The 23,651-nt window shown below is 33.8% G+C and overlaps 2 protein-coding genes across 4 annotated transcripts in view; both read right to left on the bottom strand.

The window, feature by feature from the left end:
- Window positions 1–13,044, bottom strand: part of LOC132030844 (putative late blight resistance protein homolog R1A-10) — a 72,633-nt gene extending 59,589 nt beyond the window's left edge. Inside the window, exons 1-2 of one of the 2 annotated variants that reach the window (XM_059420603.1) lie at window positions 12,899–13,044; window positions 9,137–11,743 (exon numbers count right to left, since the gene is read on the bottom strand). In XM_059420603.1, coding sequence (XP_059276586.1) covers window positions 9,137–11,699 — 2,563 coding nt within the window. In that variant the 5' untranslated portion in view covers window positions 11,700–11,743; window positions 12,899–13,044. Of the gene's footprint in view, window positions 1–9,136; window positions 12,202–12,898 lie in introns of those variants that run through there. The other variant, XM_059420602.1, reaches the window with a different exon arrangement.
- Window positions 13,045–14,705: 1,661 nt separating this feature from the next.
- On the bottom strand, window positions 14,706–22,603 carry LOC132030847 (heme oxygenase 1, chloroplastic). Of its 2 annotated transcripts, none has more exons than XM_059420604.1 (4): window positions 21,912–22,603; window positions 17,074–17,297; window positions 15,090–15,209; window positions 14,706–14,967 (listed from the first exon to the last, which is right to left on the bottom strand). In XM_059420604.1, the coding sequence occupies exons 1-4, from the start codon at window positions 22,354–22,356 to the stop codon at window positions 14,875–14,877; spliced, it is 882 nt and encodes a 293-aa protein (XP_059276587.1). In that variant the 5' UTR covers window positions 22,357–22,603; the 3' UTR covers window positions 14,706–14,874. The 2 variants fall into 2 exon arrangements, with proteins under 2 accessions (XP_059276587.1, XP_059276588.1); XM_059420605.1 differs by having other exon boundaries at window positions 15,102–15,209; window positions 21,912–22,601.
- Between the last annotated feature and the right edge of the window lie 1,048 nt (window positions 22,604–23,651).

The raw sequence follows: 23,651 nt of genomic DNA, 5'->3' as shown, positions 1-23,651 counted from the left end.
GATAGCGGGGGAATCAACACATAGAGAAGCTAGAGGTTTTATATAACATTGAAGGTTTGACTTTCATTTTCAAGAGGCTATAGGTGAGATTTTAATTTAGGGAAAATATACCTAACTTTCTTATCAGTTAATCAAAGTAAATCAAATATCTGCATTCCAGCAACAGTTGGGGGCAAATATACCCCTTTTGTTAACGAGTTTTAAAAATACCCACTCATTTACTAACGTATTTCACATAAACAAATCTAGTCATTACAATTGGATGACATGAACGCCACATGACATTTTAATTTATTCGATATGGTGCCTACGTGGCAATTTTTTTTAAAACAATCTGAAAATTGATTTTTATAAAAAACAAATCTGTTAAAAATGACTTTTATTAAAAATCTGATTTTTTTTTTAATTTTATAAAACCCCGCTTCATAAAAAAATATTCTGAAAAATTGGATTTTTATTAAAAAATCTAGAAAATGATTTTTTTTTAAATGAGTTTGTGATTTTTTAAAATTAATCCTGATTTAAAGAAAATAAATTAGGGCACTTTTTTTTTAAAAAAAAATGCTTTACAGTTTTCTAGATTTAAAAAAAAAAATCATTTTCCAGATTTTTTTTTAACTAAAATATCCAATTTTCGAGAATATATTTTAAAAAAACAGGTTTTATTAAAACAAAAAAATTTCAGATTTTTAATAAAAGCCTTTTTTTCAGATTTTTTTTTTTAAAAAAAAAACAATTTTCCAGATTGTTTTTTTTAAAAAAAATTGCCACGTAGACACCAATAGAATAAGTTAAATGTCATGTGACGTCCATGTCGTCCAATTCCAATTACTAGACTTGTTTATGTGGAAAATGTTAGAAATAAGAGGTATTTTGAAACTTTGCTAACCGTGGGGGTATATTGGGCCCCAACTTGTAATGGGAGGAGTATATTTGACTACTTTGGCTAACGGAGGACAAAATTAGCCAATAAATTAAAGTAGATGGGGGTATATTTAACCCTTTTCCCTTTAATTTATATACTCTACCATTAATATTTTACCAATTGTAATATCCTAAATGTGTTATTTATCTATCGTAATAGTTTATGGTAGAAAATATTTGATCAATGAATACTGATTTTCTTTATTAAAAACTAATAAAGCTATTTCAATTTTCACTCGACCGCGCAAATTCACTAATTACATAATCATATAAGCTGTTTCTTTTTCCTTGAACTGTAGCATCATGCGACGTTGTTTTGGCTTACAAAATCAACTTCAAAAATCTCATGCTAAATGCCTGTCTCTATATATAGAGCCCGTTTGGATTGGCTTATAAATTCTTATAAAAAATTTGTTTTAATTTTTTTTGAGTGTTTGGGTAGGCCGAAAACAAAAATTTTTTGCTTAAAATAAGTTTCAAAAATAATTGGACTCATTTGACTTGCTTTATTTGAAGCGAATTGTGAAAATAACTATAAGTCAAAAAAAAAAAAAAAGTTAGACTACCCCAACTTATTTTTTTGGCTTATAAGTTGTTTTCAGCTTATAGGCAGAAACCCATCCAAACAGGCTCATAATATCTAATATTTCAGTGAAGCCGATGAAGAGTTTAACACTTTTCAGCAGTCTTTAACACTGAATAAAAAAAGGGATTAGGTTTTATTTTAGTTGGGTCGGGTCCGGGTCGGGTTTGGAGAGGTAAAAAACGGGTGACGTAATATTTTAATGCCACCTAGCATTTTTGGAATTAAAATATCACTGTTAGAATATTATTTTTTTAATTCAATAAACATATAGCTGTTAACAAAAGGGTATATATGCACTTTTTCTATAACAGCGAGGGTACACAACCTCTACTTTTTTAAAGGGGGTATATTTGCTATATATCGCATAATTGAGTGGTATATTTGCCCATTTTCCCTAAAAGAAATAAAAAAGGTTCATGATTGATGATTTTATTTTAGGGAAAAGTACACGGGTCATTTGCACGATTGTCCTCCAAAGACCTTGGTCTTTAATTTTTGGCCCCCAAATTGGTGGTCTTTAATTTTTAGCCTTCACTAAAAACTTCTTGGCTCCGAGTTCGAACTCCCGCTCAATCAAAAATTAAAAAAAAAATCGCAAGGCAGAGTTTTGCTTGCCTGATTCAGGCAGAATTTCAAACTGTACCTTAGGTAGAGGTTTGTCTTAAAGGCAAAACAATTTTTTTTTTTTTTTTACTTAGTTGAAATTTTTTTCAAACCTCTCCGCCTTAAGGCCTAACTTTTTTTCCCGAATAGGCCTAATTTTGCTACAAACCTCCCCCTTACCTTTTTTTTTCTTTTTCTTGAGTTGGATTCGAGCACCCTAACCCGGAATATTAAGAAAGGGCAAAATTAAATACCACCGATTTGAGGGGCAAAAATTAAAGACTAGTGCCTTTGAAGGGAAATCCATGCAAAAAAAAATGAAAATACATGATGTGGCCACCAGCAAAAAAGAAAAGGCCCCATTTTAAGCAAATGACCCGAAATGGTCCTTAGGCCAAAATAAAGACAAACTCTAGCGAAAAACCAAAATATCACTTTATGATCTTTCTCCCAATTTTCCCTAGCCGCCGCCGACGATAGCCAAAACGTGAAACGAAGGGACGGACATTTGAAGGAACCCAAGCATCAATGGTCGATATGGTGGTACATAAAAAAGTTAACAACAAAAACCACGAATCCGCTAATATTCTCCAGATCTCTCTCCATATCTCTTTACAATATATACACCTAAAAATTCTCTCCTTCTTTCCTTTGATTTTTCCAATAAGGCATTTTGCCTGTTCAATTATCTGTAAAATTTAGCTTTTATGTTAATCTAAATTTGGGTAACTCGAAAATTAGAAGGATAGATAAACTGAAGAGAAGTTGCCCTATGGCGCCATGGATGTGCAGTCGGAATAAGTGAGCCACCATATTTTCTACTCTAGGGTCTTTCGATTCACATACTAATTATGCAACTGTACTCCTGCATTTTTTCCGGCCGTCTCCATTTTTTCTTCGATAATCATTGCCGTTGTAAAGTTGTGTAAATAGTGTATAATATGTGTATCATTAGTGTGTATATATTATTATACGTTGATTATACAGTTATTATACACAAATTATACAATAATCATATATTTTCTATAAATATAGGGATACATATTCTATACGATAATGATACAGGTTCAATACATATGATACATTTTTTCTATACATATACAGTAGTGATACATGTTCTATACAATAATGATATATTTTCTATACATATTCAGTAGTGATACATAAACAACAATGATACAATTTATATACATATGCTAGAATTAGTTGAAAAAAAAAGCCTAAAAATGACTTTTAAGATTCTTGGGCTACATGGTGTCAATAACTTCACCCGGATGGCCATTTGTGTCTTTTTCCCTTTATTTTTTATTTATAGATCAAACATGCAAATATGATTATTTCCAAAAGTTCTTACAAAGACCCTTCAGGAACTTGCTTGTATGCTTCAAGTCTTGCACTGGGAAGATTTTTTTTTTTTTTTTTGGGGTTTTTCCACTTCTCTTTTTTACTCTTTGAATTTTGCACCGGATACCCAAACCATCTATACATTGATCAGCTACCATATTTCAGAAAAAAATACAATGATGCTGGTTAATATATTAAGGAATCAACCACCCATGCTTCAATTCCCAAAAAAAAAAATTATGGTAGTGTGTCTTTACCTTTTCTGTTTCCTATAGTAAGAGGGATGAAAAAAAACAAAGTTTCCTAAAAGTTGGATATCTCCAAAGTCACAATTGTTGCTCTATTTCCACCTAGAACACAGCAACAGAAGAAAATAAATAGTCAGATTAGTCTGATGTAATGAACTGGTTAACTTGACAGAAACATAGTTGAAATTCAAATAGATACGAAAGAATCAATTTCCCAAAAGCAGCACAGATACCAATAGGAATTAGAAAACTCAGTCTGGAAAAGGAGCCTTTTCTACATTGTTTTCGAAAGTTTAAAGAGTATAATACATTCTCACAAAAGGAGCAATATATCAAGCTTTTTCAACTGTCAATACCACGAAGATGAACCAAACAAAACAATATATTAGAACTCTAATGGTTGCCAAACAATCAATTACCAGAAAGCAGCATAGGTACCAACAGAAATTGATAAGCTCATCTAGAAATTCCACAGTTTCCAAGTTTAATGAGTAATAACACACTGCGCACCCAAGGGTGTAGCATTAGTTGTAGAATATTATCAAGAATATTTTGTAGGATTTACATTTAGTGTAGGAAATTTTACTTCCTTTCATCTCTTATGTCTAAAGTAATTGAGACGGTCATTCTTCAGTTTCTCTCGTGTTTTTTCTACGTTCTTGACAATCTACAGCTACACAAAATAACCACATCTAGCATCATCTCATTTTGTATTTATTTTTCTAATTTAGTTACCATTTTTTAATTAAATTACTATATTGAATCAAAATAATTTTTTGGTCATGATTATAAAAGATAAACACACTATAAGTTTCAAAAGTAATAGTTGGAGTTCATTCTGGAATATAATATTGTAGTCACCTGCATCATTGTAGGAAAGAGCATTGTTTATTTCCGAGCCACAAGAATAACAGATAGGCAACAAGCTGCAAAAGCGCTGCAAAAGCACTGCAAAAGAAATACTATAAGAAAAACACAAATATGAGTATTAGCAAAAATAAATTAGGTAAAGCATATAAGATACAGTATGTAACCATGATAATATTTGATAGCTGAAATGATATCAGCAAAATTTATCTTGAGAAAACAGCCTAAATAGTTCCTTAACTTCAATGGTAGGTTTATGGAGGTCCCTATTATATAATGATAAACTCAAATGGTCCTTTATCTTTGCCAAAAGGGCTCACTTTTGGTCCTAATCACAGAGAAAACACTTTTAACTAAAGGAAAGATACTAAATATAATGATCTTACAGCAAATAAACAACAAAGATGTTATCCTATGCATCTATATTCCATTATCCTGCACTCTGTAAGAGACTCCTTAGTTGAAGGTGAAAATTATTTGGAAAAGAGATGACATTGTTTGAAGCCGATCGGCTGGCATCAGCAATTTATGCTTGGCCAAACTTTGAGGAAAAAATATTTTTTTTTTTTCAATTGTAGTACAAGCTAAAAAAATGGGTTTCCCCTGAGAGCACTTTTGAAACTTTGGCCAAGCATAAATTGCTGGTTCTAATATTGGAAAAAGTAATTTTTCAACTTTTTTAGCCAAACACAAATTTTTGGTCTCCAAAAGTACTTTTACGAAAAACTCTTATGACCAAAAAAAAAAAAAAACACTTTTATAAATAAGCAAAATTTGAAAGCTTGGCCAAACAGGCTATTATTCTCAAAATTTTGCTCCACCAATATCATCATACTTACGTGCATTATTAACCACTCGGATCTGAAGATTACAAGTATTCCAAGTGTATTTCGTTAAAATACCTGAAGTAGCAAAGCCTTGGGTAAAAATAGCACTTGGGCCAGTTACTCGAGATTCTCGATTATTCCATTTTCTCATGTTAGCAATGTACAGTGGTCAAATTGGATCATTTTCATCTCGGGACCTTTTACTTTTTTTCATCATGTGGGAGTTAGAATTAATTCCTGTTTATCTACAGGAATCAAAGAATATTAAAATAGCGCCTTCCTCCCTTTCCAAAAGCTATCAATTTATTATATTCCAATTATGTCAGGAAAGGATTATATATATAATAGAAGGGGTTCTGTATATTTATCCAATTCATCCCATTCTTCTTTTCTTTATATATAGTAATAGTACAAGTACACTATTTCAAAACTTCGCTTCATTTAGTTCATTATTTAGTTTAGGTTTATTCACAAAAAAAAATTCAATAAAAAAGAAAATAAATAGAAATAAGAATTAATTCGAAATACTAAATAAGAAATAAGAATAAGGAGTCTTTATTACTACAGGGATGAACCCAATCCGGAATATGAACCATAAAAGAAAATACCTATTAAACCGATTACAAGAATACCAGAAATATTATCCAAAGAGGAAACACAACATATCCAGAAACAGTTAAAATTCGTCCCAGAGTCGCTCCCCCATTAAAATAATAAGCTCCTGTCAATCATTCCCATTCCTCTCGTTAGACCGATACAGCACTCATAACCACGATACTAACTCGATTATTTCCGGGTCGTTTGTCTGCTTGGCTAGTCAAGCATGGGCTAATTCATAGATCTTTGGGCTTTGATTACCAGCCAGAATTGATTTTCCTTGATACCTAACATAATGTATGAAAGGATCCGACGAAAGCTAGGGGAGCGAATGGGATTAGATACCCCATTATATAGCCGATAAACCCAATACTAGGCGCTGTGCGTATCGACCCGTGCCAAAGCTGTAGCTAACGCGCCCGAATGACCCCTTCTCATAATGAGAATGTATATAACAGAGAAAATTTCCTTATCTTTTTTTCTCGTCAAGAAAAAAATGGCGACTAAATATTTATGTCGGTTAATGAAAGAGCAATGCAAAAAAAAATGATGTTAAACGTATCATTTTATATAATAAGTTTGATCCTTTTACCGAGAAGAGTCTACGGATTAGTCCGTTTAGCCCTATAAAAATGTAAAAATGAAGCAAAGAAATTGTATAATTTTCATTTCTTCATTATTATTATTTATTGCTTATAACTAAGTTTAAAGAGCTATTACTGAAGCCAACTCTATGTATTCCTCTATCCGTAAAAAGAATGTCTGATGGCTATAACAGTTTCTCTTATTAAAATGCCTACTCTAGGGGAATGTTTTTATGCGGTGCTAACGATTTAATAACTATCTTTGTAGCCCCGAAAAAAGATAATTTTTTTTTTTTATCGATATAAGGAAAAGGAAAGTAAGTAAGGTAAACAAAAAATCCTTCTTTTTCTGGTTGACCTCCTTGCTTCTCTCATGGTACACTCCTCTTCCCGCCGAAACCCCTATTTATATTTTGACCAAAAGCAAAACCTTTCTTTGAATTTTTAGTCATTCTATTTATTCAGGGAATAAGTGATGATCCGAGGATTCTTACGTTGTTTTTTGACCGGAAGGCCGAGAGCTAACTATCGAGACTTTGGACTATCCTATGACAAAAAATCTTTACTTGTTTATTTAATTTAAGATTAACATTTATTTTATTTAACAAGGAACTTATCTACTCCATCCGACTAGTTCCGGGTTCGAATCTTCTGCTACGAAAAAGGGTTGTGATAAGAAACGCTCAATTTTTCGCGCTCTTGCTACGAGTAAACGATCGATAACTTCTTGAGTGTTTCCGGAAAAACTTTCCTGAATGTGCACTAGTGATATCTAGTTACATGTCCGCAAAATATTAAGTTGAAAACTCAATGATTCAAGTTGACAAATATGGACAAGATTATCGAAGTATTTGGATTGCCTACAACTTTCATAGTCATCTTTATAGCAAAAAAAAATCATAATTCTAATGTTCCAACTCCTTGAAAACTACACCTCCTTTCTTCAACACTCTGCAAACCAGCTAGAAATAGTTTGTATGTTTGAAAAAGCCAGTACTGAGAATCTGGTAAATTTAATTTTCCAAATTCGAGATGCCTTAGTTGCATCATTTCCCAAATTTGTAGATTCCACATGCTTAGTGGTCTTTCAATCAATATATTTGGAAAGAGAACTACACTTGAAAATTTCGAGGCATGATGAACTATTTATACTTGGTATGAATTGTCAAAACTATATTTACTAGTAATTCATGCCTAGCGAGGTAAAATGCTTATATTTTACATCTCAACTCGGATTTATTTCAGAGAAATGAGTTGCAAATGCGGATATATGATTTCACAGTACTCTTTTAAAAAGGAAAAACGAAATACACTTACATATAAAGAACAATATCGATGAACTAGCATCAGCAGTCTCAAATTATTAATCTAGAGTTTCCCTTTTCTTAGTACATCACCGCTATCATCATCACCATCTTCTTCATCATCATAATCATCAATAGGAGCAAAATAAGTCGTATCATCATCACCATCATCATCATCATCATCATCTTCAATATCATCATCATCATCAGAAGAAGAATAAGAATACCCCCCTGAATGAAGTCACACATTATAAATCCTTATGCACGGAAGGCCACATGATGAGGGCATTTAAGATCATTTTATTTTTATCAGTTGACTAATTTAATTGCCATATTTATTAAATTAGTTTTGCTTATCGAAATAATCATGTGGTCAGTCTAGAAGAAAATACCTATTTATACAACTAAAATTTGATAATTGTTTTAACGGAAAAGGGTAAAAAATTCCCTTAAACTATGTGAAATTGAACAAAAATTTCCTCCGTTAATAGTTTGGTCCAAAAATGCCCCAATTGTTATTTTATTGGGTCAAAAATGCCCCTTTTCTAATAAACATATTGTTCTTTTTCTTTTTTAAACACATTCTTTTGCTAATAAAATTATTATTTTCAAAAACCCCTTTTCTTGTTTCTTTTCTTTTAAAATCCCTTTAACTAATAAAATAATGAGAATGAACTTTAAACCCAAGGATTATATTAGCAAATGTTTATCCTACTTCTATTTGGAAAAGAATAAGAAATAAAAATATTTCTTATTTTATTAGAAAAAAAGAATTTTATCGTTATTTAAATGAAAATTAATGATGAGATTATTATGATATTATATATATGAGTTATATTATCAGTTAAAAATATACACGGGTTACTCCATTTTAATTGATAAAACTAAATTAAGAAGAAAAAAAGATTACTTCCCATTTTTTTTTTAAAATTACGTAAAGGGATTTTAAAAGAAAAGATACAAGATAAGGGAAAAGAATGTGTTTAAAAAGAAAAGAACACTATGTTTATTAGGAAAAGGGTATTTTTGATCCAATGAAGTAACAATAGGGGCATTTGTGGACCAAACTATTAATGAAGGGCATTTTTGTTCAATTTGGCATAGTTTAAGGGCATTTTTTTTACTCTTTCCCATTGTTTTAATTAACTATTCATCACAATTTATATTCACGAAATTATGAATTTCTGTCTTCTTTGTTAATTCACAAAAATTAATATTTTCTAACGACGAGTATTTATATACTTACATGGACCGGAGATGCGAACATCCACAGCTTTGTTTCCGAGTTCTTTTTGTTCTTGTTGAATTCGTTCAGCAGAAGCCTTGAATTTGGGTGTACAACGAATTAACTCAATTAGTTGCAGTGAGTTAATTTCTGCAAACTCAATGGGTATCTCTTTCAAAGATAGGCAACCTGCAATCACAAGGCGCTCAAGGACAGGAAAATTGTCATTCGTGGCTTTCCAGTTCTTGAGATCACAACTGTCAATCTTCAAAAGCTTCAATCGAGTAAATCCACCTGCAATTGGATGCCATTCTCTGTCCTCACAAGCACTGAAGAGCTTCAGCACCTCAAGGTTAGGTATCTCACCTATGATGTTCAACTCCTCCCACCTTAGTTTAGTTCCACACAACTTTAACTTCTTGAGCGTTGCTGGAAAATATTTTGCACTTAGAATGGTCTGGAATGGTCCAGAAAAACCCAATGTTTCAAGTTGATGTAGATGGACAAGATTTTTGAGAAGTCTAGATTCTTTACAACTTTCATAGTTATATGAATCTCCATAGATTTCTAACTTTTTAGCATTCCGAATCCCTGAAATAACCTCCTTTGTGCAACTACTAAGAGACAAACCAGAAATAGTTTGTATGTTTGGAAAAGATAAGTGTCTCTCTTCACCAACAGATACACTTGGGGGATTTGGCAAATATAATATTCTGAGTTCCAGATGCCTTAATTGCTTCAGTTCCCAAATTGTCTCTGAAACATTTCTAGATGCCCAATCATTAGTTTTAACAACGAATGTTTGCAGACTCCATAACCTGCAAAATTCTGAAGGTATGTGAATATGCCCGCACATTGCAAGGTACCTCAACCAAATGAGGCACAGTATCTCAGGAGGGAAGTTTTCGATCCATGTGTGGCTCAAGTCCAAGATTCTGAGTAAATTGAAATGATTAAGCGTTGGTTCGAGAGTAGAACTTGTAAATCCTTTAAAAAGAACGAAAAATGAACGGGTTCGATTCGAGAGATTGTTGCCTTCATCGTCTGTCTGCCTCCTCATCCAATGATGATGTCCAGGGGTAAGAAGGGTCCTATAAAATCGACTGTCATCATTTGCAATGTCTTTCATGACAAAAATATTTTGGCTTTTAGCTTCTCTCAAGCACAACTCATGTATTAGATCATGAACCTTACATGATTTAATTTTTGATTCATCCCTACTTTTCTTGCTGACGAGAACAAGACATCTGTCAACAAGATCTTGTACACACTTCTCAGCCTCCCCTTCCAAGTCTTTTTCCAGCTTCAGAAAACCCTCCGCTATCCATAATCTCACCAATTTCTTCACTGGAATCTCACTGTCTTCTGGAAAAGTACCAAAATACAAAAGACATGCTTTTAGGTTATTGGGCAAGTGATTGTAACTCAATGCGAGCACATGTAAACATTGTTCATCTGGATCATTCGTGACAAATGACTTGACATCTTTTGCAACATTTCCCCAATCTCTTATTGTCCTTTTTGATTTGAGAAGCCCAGCAACCACGGTAATAGCTAGTGGTAACCCGTGACATTTGTAAACAATTTGCTTCCCAATAGACTCAAACTCAGATGGTAATGCTTCATTTGCAAATGCAATACTTCCAAAAAGGTTCCAACTCTCATCCGGATCCATGAAACCCATCTCCAAAGAAAGATTCTGCATACCAGCAGAATTAGCTACTTTAGTGTTACGGGTAGTCAACAGTATTCGACTCTCATTGTTTTCAATCGGAAAGCATTGCCTCACGTCATCCCATGCTTTATCGCTCCACATGTCATCCAACACAATTAAATATCTCCTCCTCTTTAAACTTTTTTGTAGCATGTCTGCTAGCTCTTGCTCATCGTCCATGTTAAATGAGTCACCCTTTGTAGAACGCAGAAGGCTCAACAAGATTTCCTTTACATTGTGCTGTTGAGATATAGTAGCCCAGGCACAGACATCAAAATGAGAACGAATGTACTCAGCATTGTAAACTTCTTTTGCTAAAGTTGTTTTTCCAATGCCTCCCATCCCGATGATTGGAATGACTTTGGTTTCACCAGAGTAGCCTCTGGTCAGATCTTCTAACAACCTTTTCCTTTGATCATCACGTCCAACCATATTGTTCTTAACATTAAGAATATCTTTTGCTGAACTTGAAAAATCTTGAACCAATGATTTCTTTGATGCGTGTTTGCCTTTATCTTGAATCTTTGTTGACTCTTTCAAGACACGGTCAATGTCCCCTGCTATCCGTTGCAGGCTTTGACGAAACCTTCGACGTGCCTTTCTTTTCTGGCTTTTATTTTGTCCCTTTACAGTTTCTGTTAGTCTCAGTTGAATTGTGTATTCAACATCATTTGCAACTTCTTTTACCTTTACTTCCAAATCTGTCATTTCCCCAGAAACATTGCTTTTCTCAAAGTTCTTGAGAAATACTTCCAGTTTTTCATGAAGACGCAGAAATTCTTCTCTGTGATCACAGATTAGAGATTGCGATGACCAATAGGATGTCAAGAGAAGTTCAATTGTTCTCATGAGAGAAGCCACACTTGCATAAGCCATGTCTACTGTATTCTCGTTTGTACTTTGCAAATATGATCTGAAAGCTGCAAGTTGCAAGGGGTCAATGGTATTACAGATAATATGATTTGCCAAAAAAAAAAAAGGCAGGCATAAACTAAATAAGATCAGGTAATTTATTAGTCTTCGCTTTGAAACTTGAATTTTATTACTTCGCTTGTACAGGCATTGACTCTGTTTCATGTTACTACACATGATTTTACACTTAGGCGGTAGAATCTTTTAATCTCTAACTCTTTGAATTTAGTTAAAGATTTAAGGAATAATAATATTTAACAGCGCCTAGGACTTATACCTACCGGTTACTAATAGACATGTATAAAAAAAAAAAATGTGAAAGTCTCTTTTTAACTATTTATCCTATGCCACTTTATTCACCCTCAATACTTTGGATATGAAGTTCTCTTTGTTCGACAAATTCAATCAATCAGCTAAGATAAACAACGTAAAGTATGGCACCGTTAACCAGGGACGGAGGGAGGAAGGGCCAAGGGGGTTTAATCTTACACATGATTTACCAACTTCTTAGTCCTTTGATGCTAAAATTACATTATTTATACATGGTTGAAATTATTTTTTATCTATATATAGTAGACGTTGAACCCCTTTGACTTTTCACTGTGTGTTTACTTTTTCATATTTGAACAATCCTTATCATCAACTATCCTTCCAAGTTTCTACCACTGCAGTTAACTAATACCCTTAAAATCTTTCTAGTTCATGGTCATATGTGTATGCACAAGTATTGATCAAAAAGTTTAAAATGTCCACAACTAACCTTTTTATCAGATGGGTCAAAAAGGATGTCCACTTATCAAATCATAAGAGTACCTAACCAAGAAAAATTAAGAGTATTAAGTATAATAGTTTAACTCTAATGGTAAGTTCATTTAGGTCCCTATTTATATAGCTAAGTGGACACCCTTTTTGATCCGGAGGGAGTATATTAAAGTCTCTTTTTTTCATGTTCAAGACTATTATTTGGAAATTGCCTACAGATAAACAACGTAAAGTCCCCCTAGATGTGCTTTTAAGTATGATGGAATCATAAGTTCAACTAGCACAGTTATAGATCTAATTTCCCTCTTAAAATCATTCAGGGCCATATATCTGTGCACGAATGTTGATTTGCTCCAGTAAGTTTAATCAAATGACAGAATAATTAATTAAGGAAAACTAACCTTTCAATAGCAGATAGGCAACAAGCTGCAAAAGCACTGCAAAAAAAATACTAATGAGAAAACACAAATATGAGTGGGTAAAGCATATAAGATACAGTATGTAACCAAGATAAAATTTGAGTGGCTCAAATGATATCTGCAGAATTTATCTTTAGATAACAGCCTAAATAGTCCCCTAACTTTGAATAGTAGGTCCATTTAGGTCCCTATTATATAAAAAACGAAATGATTCAGTGAACACAAATGGACCTTTATCTCTGCAAGAAGGGCAAAAGCACTTTTGGTCCCTTGAGGCTGTGTTTGGGGGCTATGAAGGATAAATACACAAATTTGCAAAAAATGTGGGGCTTCTTACTTGTGTTCTAGTGGTTAATAATTAAGTAAGGTTCATTTTTTTTTTGTTGAACACAATCCTTTATCTTTGCAAGAAGCATGTTATATATTTTTCAAAATAAATAGGATGTGGTTGGGAGTTTAGCGGATTGGGGGTGGCGGGGGGGAGTGGATGGTTCGGGGGGGGGGTTGGGGGGGGGTTGGATAGGTGGGAAGAGACACCTAACTTGAAAACGTTACTTATGGAACTTGTTTTTCCCTATTTCTATTAGGGAAGTCATTTTCCTAATTATTAATGAACTTGTTTTCCTAGAGAAATTCAAAACATTTGAGTCAACCAAATATGAAAAAATTGAAAAGCATATTTTGAAAAATATTTTCCTCCATACCAAACACACCCTAAAGGTAAGATACTAATTATTATGATATTACAGTAAACTACGCAGCTAAGATGTTCTAAAGAAGCACTAGTATTACAACCTTATCATTTAATTTATTTATATAAAGTATATTTTGTTAATTAGGGTGTGTTTGGTACGAAGGAAAATGTTATTCATGAAAAATGTTTTCATAGAAAATGTTGGAAAACAAGTAACTTTTTACTTATTTTCTATTGTTTGGTAAGTAAGCAAAAAAAAAAAAGTATTATCCCCAGAGCATTTATATGTAATCTAGCAAAATACTATGGAGGATAGGGTGGGGAGTGGGAGTGTTGGGTTGGCAGGGGGTGGTATTTGGGGGCGTTGGGTGGGTGCGCCGCAGACAATAAACTTAGAATCCTCATTTTTAAAGACGTTATTTTCCTAGAGAAAAATATTTTCCAATACATTTTAGTCAACCAAACATAGAAAAATTGAAAAACATTTTCTGAAAAATATTTTCCTCCATACCAAACACACCCTTAATCCCAGAAAAAATAAGAAGACAGACAAATAACTTTGGTAATCGGAGGCAAAGTCAAATTACAATAAGATGTTCAAGCCAAAGCTGGAAATTATAATAAGGCATTTGATGACTCCTGTGGGACATAATTTCTTTCGTTTTATACATGTGTGTCTGTGTGTAGTATTATTTAGGTATTGCGTAGTTCCTTACTCTTCAGTGTATACTACTACTATCTGTTGCTTCATCTGTTTTGTATCTTGATATTTGTTGTCTTATTTTCCTGCAATCTAGCATCCGTTACGTGTCTTTTTGAGCCAAGAGTCTATCGAAATAACCTCTCTACCCCACAAAGGTAGCGGTAAGATCTGCATACATTCTATCCTCCCAAACTCCACTTGTGAGATTACATTAGATATGTTGTTTGTTGTGTGTGTACGAGCGCTAATATGCGTGTGATCTTTTAAGAATGTGCATTCGTTGCCATATAGAAGCAGTAGAATACATCAGACAGCAGCACAATCTGGTGCATATGTCCTTAAATACAACAACAAAATCAATACTGAAATTGGTTAAGTTAAACCACTGCAACTTTGAGAGTTGAAAGACATATAATACTTGAATTAGAATCAAGTTATTATACACAATAGACAGAATTTAAAATTCCAAAGCGAAAACGAACACGACTATTCACAGCATTTTGAGCTTTTTGACCATCCAATGTACAAGTTTAACAAGGAAACAAAGCGCAAAGTCGTGCATCAAGATAATATCAATCGGAGGATTTCCCCAGAGAACTTGAATGACTTCTCGGTCTCTTCCAAACAATGATTCTTCTCCTCTCTAGTCCAATTCTGAACAAAGAATCGATGAAAATGAATCATGTTAACCATCAATAAAACAAGTTTGGTAAAAGAACAATTATAGTTTGAAAAAAAAAAAGAAATTGAAAACTTGTAAAGAGAGGAGGATGTACTAAGGATTTTACTTCTGCAACTTTATTCAGCTTCTCCCTAACATTCTGCAGCAGCTGAGAAAGGTCGCCGTCCCATTTGTAGAATTCCAGCTCTTTCTTGTCGAGTATCTTTTCAGCTACCTATAAACAGAGGCGAATTTATGTATAAAATTTGGATCACGTGAACACATGATCACTCGACTAAACTCGATATATAATGTATATAATTCTGAAAACATATCTAATATTAACTGAAGGAACACGTGATCAAACTAGGCCAAGTGGAGCAGTGGTTAGGGGTTGTATTTATCTCCTCAAGGTCTCATGATCGAACCCAAGCTCCCCGCATGTTTTATGCTTTTATTTTCTAAAGCAGCCTTTTAACTTTCCTTTCTATATTATTCTAAATCCTCTTATTTCCTATAATTCTAATTACCGAAAAGTAAAAAACGTGTTTCTTTTTTATATTACATCTAATGAATTTTTTTTCCCCTTTATTTCTAATTACCCAAGTCCTAAAAGGCAAAAAAAAAAAAAAAAAATCAAAAAACCCCATAAGCGCTAAGCTGCAACGAACCAAAGGCAAAAGAAATCAAAAAACCCCATAGCTAATGGTGAACCCATCCTCTTGAAATCCTGAATTTGCCTCTGCCTATAAAGCAAGAAAAAGCATGATTGTGGACAAGTAACCACCTTTTTTGGTTTAACATTAGTAGATCTAAGAAGGAAAAAGGGGAAGGGGAAGAAATATGCAATAGGGCAAAAACAACTTTCTGCCAAAGTACTAGTGTAACGAAGGTTGCCTCCATTAATGTCAATTTATCAACTGCCGAGCAGTTTTAACACTGATGAATATTCAAATTGTCATTTTTACAATGTTATTTAGTTTATTTGTTAGTGTACAACTTCAACTCACACATTGCTCAATAATTACAAGTCTTAACATCATAATTTCAACCGACTAAGTTGATTTTGGACCAAGTGAAGATAAAGATGGTAAATTATCCATCAAAGTTGAAGTACTGACGGGTAAATGGAAATGAACGAAAGTAAGGTAAATAGAAAAAAATGTAATACAGAAATCTTTAAGGCCTGTGAACTAAATTGTTTGGGACAGAGGCGTAGCAGTTGTTGTATGAACTAAATTGTCCACTCCCCCTCACATCCATGTTGAAAGGCAACTCTAGTAAAGAACAGAAAACAGATGAGAACCAATAAATAATGTGTTCTCCACGTGATAGTTGCCTCGGATACACTTCAAAAAATAATTTTTTTTTATGATGGTGGTGTCCAAGGCCAGCTTGCACGCACCTCGGCTATTCCCACCAAAGACAGGTACCAGGTAATTTTATCTACCAAGGCTTCGGCAAATGAAAAGAAATCATTTAGTGTTATTTGTCTCTGTTGGGAGTTGGGACTGAGGTTTGAACCTGATATCTCATGGTTCTCCTCCCACTTCATTGACCACTAATAGCCTGTTTGGCTAAACTTCTAAAATAAGCTTATCTTGAAAGTGTTTGTCTTAAAAGTACTTGTAGTGAGAACCATTTTGTGTTTGTATAATCAATTGGAAAAACACTTTTGAGCAGCAACTAGTGTTTGGCCAAGCTTTTAAAAAATTGTCTCTAAATGTATTTTCTCAAAAGTGCTTTTCAAAAAAATAGTTTGGGAGAAGCTACTCTTTTCAACTTCTCCAAAACAGCTTTTGTTTCTACTCAAAAACACTTTCACTTCTCCTAAAAGCTTGACCGAACAACTCAACTTAAATAAACTTTTAAAAAAAATGAATACGAAGCACTTTTGGCCTTGGATAGGCTTTGGCCAAACAGGCTATAATCCGGAGTCCACACTTTTGGGTATCCTCTAATACCTCAAGTTATGACTTAAAATCATCTAGAATTTTGCTCATTCCATATTTCTATGATAAAATTCTAGCTTTATATGCCACAGTATCAGAAGGACAATGTGGAATAATACTAAAAACTTAAAAGAAGACATTACTGACCTTTCTCCCTATCATGCGACCTCCAGCTGAGTGTGCAAAGTACGTGTTGTAAAAATGGCAAATGAATGCTTGAGGATCCTTTTCTGATAGCTCCTCTAAGTAACGAGCATAGCTAAGACCAGGAGTTGATGGCTCCGGGATGGCATAACCTTGCTCCCTAAACCACTCCAAATCCTTTGCTAAGCCCTCGGACCTTTCTAATCCTGTGTTCCTGAACTCAGCATCTGCAGAAAAATGAAAGATAACTAAGACTATTTTTCTACCAAGTCTCTTCTTTATGCATCTCGATGGAGAGGGAGTGCTTGGAAATTGAAACACACACTATCACTTTTCTTTGCCGTATGCGAAAACCGAGTTCTTTTTTATTTTTTGGAGTAAATCTCCCTACTTAATACAAGTTTGTTTCGTAAACTCTAGGCACTAGTTTAGGCATTACTTAATATAAGAAACATATTTTATAACCCTAAAGACTGATACAAGTAAAACAAAAGAAAAAGGAGGGGTGGAAGACCAAATCATGGCGTCATTAATCAAAGCTGCAATGCGACCGATTGGGTACAAAAACATCAACATATTCAACACTTCACTATTATTTATCCAGAAGATCAATTCTATCTTATCATTTTACTTGTCTTCTTTAGCATTTCTCTAATAATAAGAATAAGAATGGAAAACTTAAGGAAATAGCTTTGACAGCATTAAAGTGCTTGGGACAGCATTAAAGTGCTTGGGAACAAAAAATCATTTTTTTAGAATATACCACAAATAAGCACCAAGGATGTAGCTTAGTGGTCAATAAAGTGGAAGGAAAACCATGAAATACCAGGTTCAAGATTTCTTCCCATGTTTCCAAGTCTTTGTGGACAAAGCTACACGGTACATTTATTTCCGGGAGGTAGCAGGTATACTCAGTGGGACAGTTGAGGTGAACGCAAACTAACCCGGACACAATGATTAACCAGCCCCCACCACCCCAACCCCCCCCCCCCCCCCCCCCCAAAAAAAACAAAAAAAACCACAAATAATGAACGACAATTGCTCAATGTTAATTCATTGTTGATATCCGAAATCAGATACCTGGATATCCTTTGCGAGCCATTTCAACATAATACCCAATTTCCCAAATGAAAGGTCTTCCATATAATTAGAAGGCCCTCTTAAATGCAATGTTTTCTTTATATATTAACTTTATAGAAAAATCTCAATTAAAATGCTCTCTTATATCAACAATTGTCTAAAATCTACAAGAGAGTCGATCCAAGACGGTAGGATACTGTCTCTCTTTCTTTTTTTTTTTTTTTTTTTTTTTTGACAACCGTGGTGTCCGGACAAGCTTGCGCGCACCTCAACTAATTCCACGGGATACCTGCCACCTCCCATCATCAACAAGTACCAGTTAACTCTGTCCACTAAGACTAGGACAGCTAGGAAGAAATACCTAATGTTTTTGTCTCTGTTGGGATTTGAACCTGAGACCTCATGGTTCTCAACCAACTTCATTGACCACTAGGCCAGACCCTTGGGTGCGAAAAAAATCTGCTTATATGGAGCACACAGGACATAAATTGTCAATATTGCCCATTTTCACTTCCTAAGTTCATAGGCCAAGTATGGATGTCTTCAAAGACATCCAAGTGCTCTCAGAAGTGGGAAAAAAGTCCCAACTATTTCATTGATAACCGTGAAATCCCAGGCCAGTTGCACACGGTTTAAACTTGACAGATAATGGGTTCATCCCTCTACTATTCTCCACTTAAATACCAGTTTTTGGGAATGTTCAGTATGAAGGAAAATGTTTTAGACTAAAAATGTTTTCTAGGAAAATAAGTAGATTTTTAAATTATTTATTGTGTTCGGTACGTGGGCAAAAAATATTATCCTAAAAGCATTTGTATATAATCTAGACAATAATTTGCGAGGTCGGGGCGGGGAGGGATACGGGGGTGAGGTGAAAATGAGGTGTGTTGGAGGGTGGGGAGGACATACTGAATGTGGAATACCACTTGTGGAACTTGTTTTCCCTATTTCCATTAGGAAAGTCATTTTCCTCATTTTTAAGGAACTAGTTTTCCTAGAAAAAGTGTTCTCCAAAAATTTTGACCAACCGAACAAGGGAAAATTGAAAAACATTTTTTGGTCCATATCAAGCACACCCTTCGTCTGCAGCAAGGGTTAGAACCCGTGACGTACGTCTATCTCATACATCATGTGATCGCTCTTACCACTAGACAAAGCCTACGGGCAAGTTCCAACTATTTTCATTTACTAATAACTTAGCCAGAGCGAGTACCTCTTCATGATTTATTTGTTTATATCAAATACACAAATATGATATATCTTCAAAAGCTCTTAGAACAATAATTCAGAGACTTTCTTGTACGCTACAACTCTTGCACTGCACAATCAACATATATATAACAAAGGTTTGATATCGTTAAGTGTAGGGAAAAACAGTTGTTGGTTGAGCTTTTTGTATTCGATATATTGATTTAAAAAAACCAAAACTATTAGCAAAAACAATTCAGAAAAACTACAATGATGCTTGATTAATAAGGTAAAGAGTCAGTCAATCTACCATGCTTCAACTCTGAACATAAAAGTATGGTAAAGTGTGACCTTTTTCCCCTATAAATAAGAAGGACAAATAAACAGTCTCCTAAACATTGGAGAACTCCAAAATCACAATTATTGTTCTATTGCCACCTAGAATAACAGCAACAGAGGAAAATAAACAGTCAGATTAGGCTGGTATAATGAACTTGTTAACTTGACAGAAACATATTGATTTCACAAGTGACACCTAAATCACAATCTTAGTAAGAGTCACTCAATCAAACTGCATATTAGTAGTTCAAAGAGCATATCACACTGCACCACAACAAGAGCAATCCATCGAGTTTGTCATTTGGCAATACCATGAAGCAAACAAGACAGGTGAATACGTTAAAACCCCGATAAACTATCACCATTCTGCGAGTTCCATACATAAACTATTGGGGGTTCCTGGTACCCCCCGGACTATAACTCCCTTAGATCATAAAGACCCCGGGTTGAATATGAGGCAAAATGTTTGTGATAACTTGTTGAAAGGCGCGTGGGAGATGAAAAAAGTCTTAAAAATGATACCACCTGGCACAATGAGTTCATGATAGTTTGGGGGAGGGAGGTTCTGTGAATACCCAATAGTTTAAGTATGAAACTGGCAAAACAGTGATGGTTTAGGGGAGTTTTAACCTATATTCACTCAAATTTTTTGCCACGTGTACGGCCACCCGGAACTCTTTGAAGGTGTTTTTGGAGCGTGATGTTCACGTAGCATTCATATTCCTCTCAGGGGTATTTTAATATGAGTTCATGGTAGTTTAAGGGGTTCTTGAAAACTTAATAATTTCGGTACGACACTCGCAAAATGATGATACTTTAAGTGGGGTTTAACCTATTCACCTAATAAATACCAAAGAATCAATTACCAGAAAGCAGCATAGATACCAATTGAAATTGAAACACTCATCTGGAAATTCCATAGTTTTCAAAGTTTAGAGAGTATAACACACCACCCAATAGCACTCGCAAAATGATGATAGTTTAAGTGGGGTTTAACCTATTCACCTAATAAATGCCAAAGAATCAATTACCAGAAAGCAGCATAGATACCAATTGAAATTGAAACACTCAACTGGAAATTCCATAGTTTTCAAAGTTTAGAGAGTATAACACACCACCCAATAGCAGGAACAATTAATCAATTTTTTCCAATTGTCAATACCATGAACAATCAAAACTAACTTTTTTAGTTTTATCGCTTTCTTTTTTTCTTTGGTTTTCCTTGGGAAGTCCGGTACCTGCATTAGGGCTCAACTAGATACGGATTAGTGCCGGGGGTAAAGCGCTCCCTAACAAAGGCTACTCTTGAACCCGAGACCTCTAGTTAAGTATGAATCAATTACCAGAAAGCACCATAGGTACGAACAAGAATTGAAAAACTCATAAATTCCATAGTTTTCAAAGTTCAAAAAGTATAACACACTACCCTATAGCAGGAACAATTAATCAACTTTTTTTCAATTGTCAATACCATGAACCAAACAAAACAGTACTGATACATATTGTTTCATAATGTATCGTATTGTGTTGTCTTGTATTGTACTGTATTATTTTGATGAGTACAATGTTTGGATAGATCGTATCATTTCCCGTCGTTATATAATGTTAGACATCAACAATTTGAAGGATAAACCTACAAGAAAGGTAGGGTATGACGCAATAACACCAAATCGGTTGTTACTTAAAACGAGACTTTTTGTCGTTATGTAACGATAGGATTTGCACTTTTGCCCCTATTTTGAGCTGGTCTTTAACTTTTGCCTTTCAAATGGGCTGGTCGTTAATTTTTGCCCTTCTTAATCGAACTTATGCCTATAGGGGCATAAGTTACGCATCATAATATCAACAAGTTATGCCGCGCAACAAGATTTACGCAACTTATGCCTTTATAGGCATAAGTTCTATTTTGAAGGGCAAGCCCATTTGAAGGGAAAAAAAGACCAGTTAAAGACCAGTGCATTTGAAGGGCAAAACAAACATTGTATTTAAACTAACAACAATCACAACACAATACAATACATAGTAACTAAACTAAACAAACATTGTAACACAATACAAGACAATAGGTGACTAACAACCATCCAAACAAACATTGTATTTAAAATAACAATACAATACAATACAATAGGTAACAAACAAACATTGTATTTAAACTAACAACACAACACAATACAATACAATACAATAGGTAACTAACAACCATCCAAACAAGCACACAAGTCAAGAAAACTCACACTCAGGAAAAGGAGCCTTTTCCATAATCATTTCCAAAGTATCATAAACCAATTTACTATCAACCAAGAACTTCAAATACCCTTCAACACTAGGTTCCCATTTAGCCATAGGTTGACCTTCAGGTTCTTTTTCCCCTTCCTTAGATTGATCTTTAGTATGCAATTTCATAGCTACAAATCTCATTTCCTCAACAAATCCTTTAGCTTCACCTGGATACCTTTTCTTTGATTTCTCATGTGCAGCTGTTGTTGCTGACACCAACACCATTCTTGATGATTTTTTCAATAAAAAATTTGAACTTTGAGAAAATGGTATTGCCAAAAACTGATTTTTAGTTGATTTTTTCAGTGAAAGACTTGAACTTTGAGTGAATCTTGAAAAGGGTACTGAAAAAAACTGATTTTCAGTAAATTGAGATTGAGATAAGGGTGTTATAGAAGCCATAAGGGTATTTTTTAATTTTGAAAAAAATAAGTGAAAAGGATGGCTTAACCTTCTTCTTGAATGGATTGGAACAAGAAAGAAGTGATGATAGCCAAAAAAAAAAAAAAATTGAATCTTTATTAGTATTCTTTAATAATGGCTGTTGAGTTTCTTAGAAGCGAGAATAATAGATACCAGAACACAAGTTGTATCTGTATGCTCTATCTAGAAAAAAATATATATAATTTTTTTTTATTTTTTAACGGGATTTATCTATGGGAAGTTTTCATTTTTCTGTGTTGTGTTAGTGTGTACAGGTGCCATTGCTAAGTTTTTTCCTCCATGGATAGGTCTTTTGATAAGTTGCATTTTTGGTCCCTCAATTATTACTAAATTCTACTCTCTCCGTCTATTTTTTGCTTTTCGAGAGTCAATTTGACTAAACTTTGAAGCTAAATTGGATTGGAGTAACTCAATATATTAAGATTAATAGTTATATATTTGAAAACTACATGAAAAATATTATAACTTGTGACTTTTTTCATATCAATTTGGTGAAAAAATACATCTTAAAATGTCGGTCAAAGTTTCAGTTTGAATCTCGGGAAGCAAAAAAATGTCAAATAAATTGGGACCGAGGGAGTAATTTTGATCTTTGTAATATCTGTGACAAAGTGCATTTAACCTTCAATTAATTGAAATATGCACTTTTGATCTCTTTCTTTGCTTATGATTTTCACAAACTTACGAAAGTGATTAGTCGTTCCACCACTTAGCTACTCATATGTTATGTTAAGATTGGATTGATACTCCATATTTACAATATAGTTCTAAAAGTAGTTCAATACAACATACTCCCTTTGTCTCAATTTATGTGACACACTTTTTTTTTTGTCTGTCCCAAAAGAATATCACATTTCTATATTTGAAATAACTTAACTTTATGAGATGATTTACAGCTAAACAAATATCTAAGACTTATTTTATATCACAAATTTTAAAAAAATTCTTTTATTTTTTAAACTTCGTGTCTAGTCAAATGCTTTCACATAAATTAGGACGGAGGGAGTACTTTTCACCTGAGGGGACTAAAAACTCACATTTTTGTTAGTTGAAGGTTAAATGTGTTTCGTCAGATATTACAAGGATAAAATCAAAATATACCTATAATTTAGGTACCAAAAATGTTATTATCCCTTGTTTGTTTTTTAATTGGGAATGATTTCGTGTTAGAGAATTGGATGAATACGACGTCGTTTGATTCCTTTACGTTTTGTTCCTTCTTTATTTGTCTTTTTGTGGGTTTTTGTTTTTTT

Source organism: Lycium ferocissimum, chromosome 9 (genome assembly GCF_029784015.1).
Source record: "Lycium ferocissimum isolate CSIRO_LF1 chromosome 9, AGI_CSIRO_Lferr_CH_V1, whole genome shotgun sequence".
Taxonomy (NCBI): Eukaryota; Viridiplantae; Streptophyta; class Magnoliopsida; order Solanales; family Solanaceae; genus Lycium; species Lycium ferocissimum.
This window is presented reverse-complemented; position numbering and strand designations above follow the sequence as displayed.

What these genes read in the sequence shown, in the direction of transcription:
- LOC132030847 (XM_059420604.1), bottom strand. Translation starts at nt 22,356, where the DNA reads ATGGCTTCTATAACACCCTTATCTCAATCTCAATTTACTGAAAATCAG. An exon ending in GTCGCATGATAGGGAGAAAG is followed by an intron (nt 15,210 to 17,073) that starts GTCAGTAATGTC and finishes CTCTGTTTATAG; the next exon opens with GTAGCTGAAAAGATACTCGA. An exon ending in TTGCAGAAGTAAAATCCTTA is followed by an intron (nt 14,968 to 15,089) that starts GTACATCCTCCT and finishes TTCTTTGTTCAG; the next exon opens with AATTGGACTAGAGAGGAGAA.